This window comes from Cannabis sativa, chromosome 3, assembly GCF_029168945.1.
Source record: "Cannabis sativa cultivar Pink pepper isolate KNU-18-1 chromosome 3, ASM2916894v1, whole genome shotgun sequence".
Classification (NCBI taxonomy): Eukaryota; Viridiplantae; Streptophyta; class Magnoliopsida; order Rosales; family Cannabaceae; genus Cannabis; species Cannabis sativa.
In genome coordinates, this window is record NC_083603.1 from 46,200,821 (window position 1) to 46,205,429 (window position 4,609).

The 4,609-nt window shown below is 28.4% G+C and overlaps 1 protein-coding gene across 1 annotated transcript; it reads right to left on the reverse strand.

Moving 5' to 3' along the window:
- Positions 1-1,712: 1,712 nt before the first annotated feature.
- LOC115711659 (transcription factor MYB86) lies at positions 1,713-4,044 on the reverse strand. Its single transcript, XM_030640033.2, has 3 exons — positions 3,423-4,044; positions 3,197-3,326; positions 1,713-3,087 (listed from the first exon to the last, which is right to left on the reverse strand). Exons 1-3 carry the CDS (start codon positions 3,553-3,555, stop codon positions 2,025-2,027), a joined length of 1,326 nt encoding a protein of 441 aa, XP_030495893.2. The 5' UTR covers positions 3,556-4,044; the 3' UTR covers positions 1,713-2,024.
- Positions 4,045-4,609: the final 565 nt, after the last annotated feature.

The following is a 4,609-nucleotide window of genomic DNA, read 5'->3' on the forward strand; positions in this document are numbered from 1 at the left end:
AGCCCAAATTTGTAGTACTATAGAAAATAAATTGTCTATTCAACTGTCACTAACTCCAAAAGAAAGAGAAAAAGAAAAAGTTAAAATTATGAAGTTATAACAACAAATTTCATAAAAAAAAAAATAATGTAGTAGTACAAAAAGATAAATTAAGTTGTCAAAACTAATTAGTAAAACAAATTCGTAATATAAAAATAAGCTGATGAGTTAATATTGTTTGCATATTTTAACGAGGTCAGTGTCTTGTTATTTTTTTGTTGTTTAATTTGTAGTTATCTTTTTGTTATTTTATAGTTGTTTTCATATTGTTATGTTCAATAATTAATTTTTTTTTTTATAATTTTAAAATTTTAACACAATATTTTTAAAAACTTAATAATACAGTACAAATGTGAAAAAAATATGAGAGTAAAATTATAAAAATAACAAAAAATAATTTTTTTTTTTTTTTTTTTTGTAAGAACTCCTTTTTGAAATGATTTAAGATTTTATATTCTTCTAGTGGTAACTAAATGTTAGAAACCTTACACTAGATAACTTATGGAGGTACTAAGTATATCAATTTTTACACATCTTACTATATATTTAGAAAAATTATAACATTTGACACACCATTCCTTTGCTAAAATTTGACATTGCTTTAACATTAGGTCGATCCTTTATTTTCTTATTCTATACATAAATAGTTATAAATACATTAATTTGTCTATTATGAATTAAAATAGTATATATCTTAATTTGGTTTTTGTTGCAGTTTTTAAATAACGTAGTCTAATTTTAGGCCCAATAATTTTATTTTATTTATTTTTCTTGCTTTTGCAAAAGGTTAGTAGTGTTCATTGTCTCTATCAATTACACTTTGGAATTTGCCGGTGACTGACTTGGATGCCCTGTTTGTGAAAGCGTCCCAATACATTTGATTAAATAAATACAATCAAAGTTATTTGAAAAACACAATCAAAACTTTGATTAAACAAATTTGGACCAATTTTTTGTTTTTCTTCAAAACAAATATGTAGATAGATAGAAAGAGATAATATTGTAGGGTCTCTCTCTAATAATTCATAGAAGGGAAGGCAAGTACTACTATTACTATACTATGGGCCTTTTGGAAGGACTCAATGCATGGCAAGAGTATAATGGAGCCCCCAAGCTGAATCATATTCATAGTATAAATATATATATATATATATATATAAATGCCAGAAAATCAGCATCTAAGACTTTAGTCTAATAATAATAATAATAATAATAATAATAATAAGCTTTATTTCATATTAAAAACTCTGCCAGAGTAGCAAAAAATATCACAATCTTAACTCAACCCCACCTCTCTATCGTATTATGATATGTGACACATCAAGTTTAATGACCTATTTTTCACATTAAAAGAAAATAAATGATGAACCTCCCAACTGGGTATGGGCTACTTAAGTCAAATATTATTTACAAAGAAATTTAAAACCGAAATTTTGCAATGGCAGTACGAACTAAATATTATTACATTACTACTGTTTTAAGGGTTTCCCATAAAAATTCAAAAGAAGAATAAGAAAACGAAAAAAAGGCTATGTATAATGGGTAAGTTATGAAAAGACAATATGAAAAGAGCAGCTTAATTAACTGCATTTAGCAATGATATGTAATAATTAGTTAGGGGAACATGGAATAGAAAGATCATTATTATGATTTAACACAAGAGAAGAGAATTAGTTACCACACTCAATTAATTACTTTATTATTTCAACTCTTTTAAACAATTACAAAAACAAATTCGAAAAAATAAAATTAAAATAAAATCGCCCCTAGCTAAGCTAGCTATGTAGTATTTTAATCATTGCCTAGTTGTATATATTTATATAATAAAAAAAACACCCCAAAAAAAAAATCTTCAGATTCTCAAACCTTTTTCCTTGTTACTATCAACATATCTTTGTGTATTTGTATAGAAAAGAGAAACCCCATAAAAAAAATTAAATAAAAAAAAGAGAATGAATTTACATTTATAACAATACTTGGGAATTTTAAATTTGGTGGAAGACATCAAAATTAGCACCTGTTAAATCTTCTGACAGTGACGTTAATGGATAGGTACCGAAATCTACAGAGCTGTGATGATGATGAAATTGTTGTTGTTGGTGTTGTTGTTGCTCAGCCGATTCATTCCACGAACTCGGCCGAGTCATGACGAGTTGCTGTTCTTCTGACTTTACTATCCCATTAATCCCTTGAAACTGTTGGTAAATCAACGACTCTAATTTGTTTTCAACATCCCAAGTTGTTGAAAAAGCTCCATTATTATTATTATGATTATGATTGTTCATGTGATGATGATGATGATGATAACCAGCATAGTTACTTACGTTGGAGCTGTTACTTGAAGTTTCCTTAACCTCGTTCATGAAAAAGGAACTGACCCTCGAACCAGAATTATTGTCCGAAAACTCTGCTCCTGAACTCGCCAAGCTCGGCATTGAAGCGAAACAGCTCCCATAGTTTTGGTGATTCATGGCAGATAATGGTCTATTAATACCATTGTGAAACTGAGAAGGAATTAGTTGATCGGAGCTGTAGCCACCGCCACCGCCAGAAACTGGCTCCATTGTAGTACTGCTACTCGTAGTGAATTGGTCGAAATACAACAAGGGGGAATCGAAATTCGACTTATTATTGATGTTGATCAAATTGGTTTGGTCTTTTGAAGAAGCGTCTGTGATTAGTACAACTCCATTATTATTGGTAGAGGAATGATCATAGTAAGTAGTTGTAGTTTCATCTGACATGAGAAATGTAGGGCCATGATGATTAGAAGCCAATGTGTTTGATTGATGATGATGATGATGATCATGAAATTGGGGTATGATCATTAAGGACTCTTTTTGGTCTCTTGTAGTAGTAGTAGTACCATTTTTCTTATCTTTGGCTAATTCCATAGTGTTGTTGTTGTTGTTGTTTTCATTACTTAATGGTTTGTGTGTAGTTGGGTCAATTCCTTGCTTCACTAGCTTCTTCTTCAAACATGAATTCCAAAAGTTCTTTATCTCATTATCTGTTCTTCCTGGTAATTGTGCTGCAATTTGAGCCCACCTGAACACACCCACAAAAGAAAAAAAAAACACTTTAATGATTACCCATTTCCCATTTTAGGATATTAATAACACATATATAATAATATTTTAGTATTAATCTACGTTACCTATTTCCAAGAACTTGATGAAGACTAATGATGAGATCTTCTTCTTGTTGTGAAAACATTCCTCTTTTTAAATCAGGTCTCAAGTAATTTATCCATCTTAATCTGCAACTCTTCCCACACCTTTGCAAACCTGATCATCAACAAATTATTTAGAATGAGGATATAATTTTATTAATTACATTTTACATGTGTATTACTATATATATATATATATTACTACACTAACCAGCAAGTTTAGGAACTGAACTCCAGCAACCAACACCAAAATGAGTAATGTAATTGAACAGTTTCTCATCTTCTTCAGGTGACCATAAACCTTTTCTTAACTTCTGCTTCAAACAGCATGAATGTCGTCCCATTTTTTTTTTATTGATTGTGATCAAGAAACTGATGTGGGTATTTGTCTATATTTATATATTTGTGAGGAATTTGATCACTCTGACATGAGAAAAATAAATATATATAAGCTTTTATATATATATATATATTGAGGTGGGAAGAGAGAGAGAGAGGGAGAGGAATATATATGTGTGTGTGTGTGGTGTAGCTATCGTTTTGAATTTGAAAGAAGTAGAAAAATCAAGAATATTTTCTTATGATTTAAAGGGAACAAAGATAATCATACTTAGAATTCAAGTCATAATAGAGAGAAGAGGAAAAACAGAGCTAAGAGAGAGAGAGGAAGGTAAAGCAATCAAGTGGGTTTTACGCAAATCTGGTACTACTGCTTTTTTATTTTTTTAATTATTGATTTTAAAAAACTGGAATGGATTGATTTTTAAGAAATCTCTCTCTATATATATAAATATGAATTAATATAATAAAGTCAAGTAAAATGATATGTTTTACATATAAACGTGTGGTACGTACTTATCTATATAATTAAAGAATAGTTAACAAAGAAAAAAAAATGGGAATTGTTGTAAAAAAGTGAGTATTGTTATAATTATGGTAGTAGAAGTAGTATTAAAGAAAAAAAAAAAGTAGTATTATATATATATGCTTCTTTATTCTTAGTATAATTAAAGCTCTTAAACTCAAATGGGGGACCTTTCTTTCATTTACTATATATAATGTATATATTGCTTGCATAAATAGAAGACCTTAGGATGTTTAATATATATATTTAATTGCTCACATGTGCTAATTATATGCTGTATGCCTTTAGAACCACTCACCAATTTATCTATTAATTAATTAACTAACTGAGCCCTACTACTAATTATGTTGAGTATGATTAATTTTTTGAACTCTTTTAATATACTAGTTAAAAATTCATGAAACTCTTTATGTTGAAGCAGACAATAATATATGTATATATATAGACAAATATTCATCATATTTTGTTTTAAGTTTAAAATTTAATTATCAGATGAAGATAAGTTATTTTCAAATGAAAAAAAATAAATAAAT

Coding starts and splice junctions, on each gene's coding strand:
- LOC115711659 (XM_030640033.2), bottom strand. CDS start 3,555: ATGGGACGACATTCATGCTGTTTGAAGCAGAAGTTAAGAAAAGGTTTA. Junction 3,327..3,422: donor TTCAGTTCCTAAACTTGCTG/GTTAGTGTAGTA, acceptor GTTGATGATCAG/GTTTGCAAAGGTGTGGGAAG. Junction 3,088..3,196: donor CATCAAGTTCTTGGAAATAG/GTAACGTAGATT, acceptor GGGTGTGTTCAG/GTGGGCTCAAATTGCAGCAC.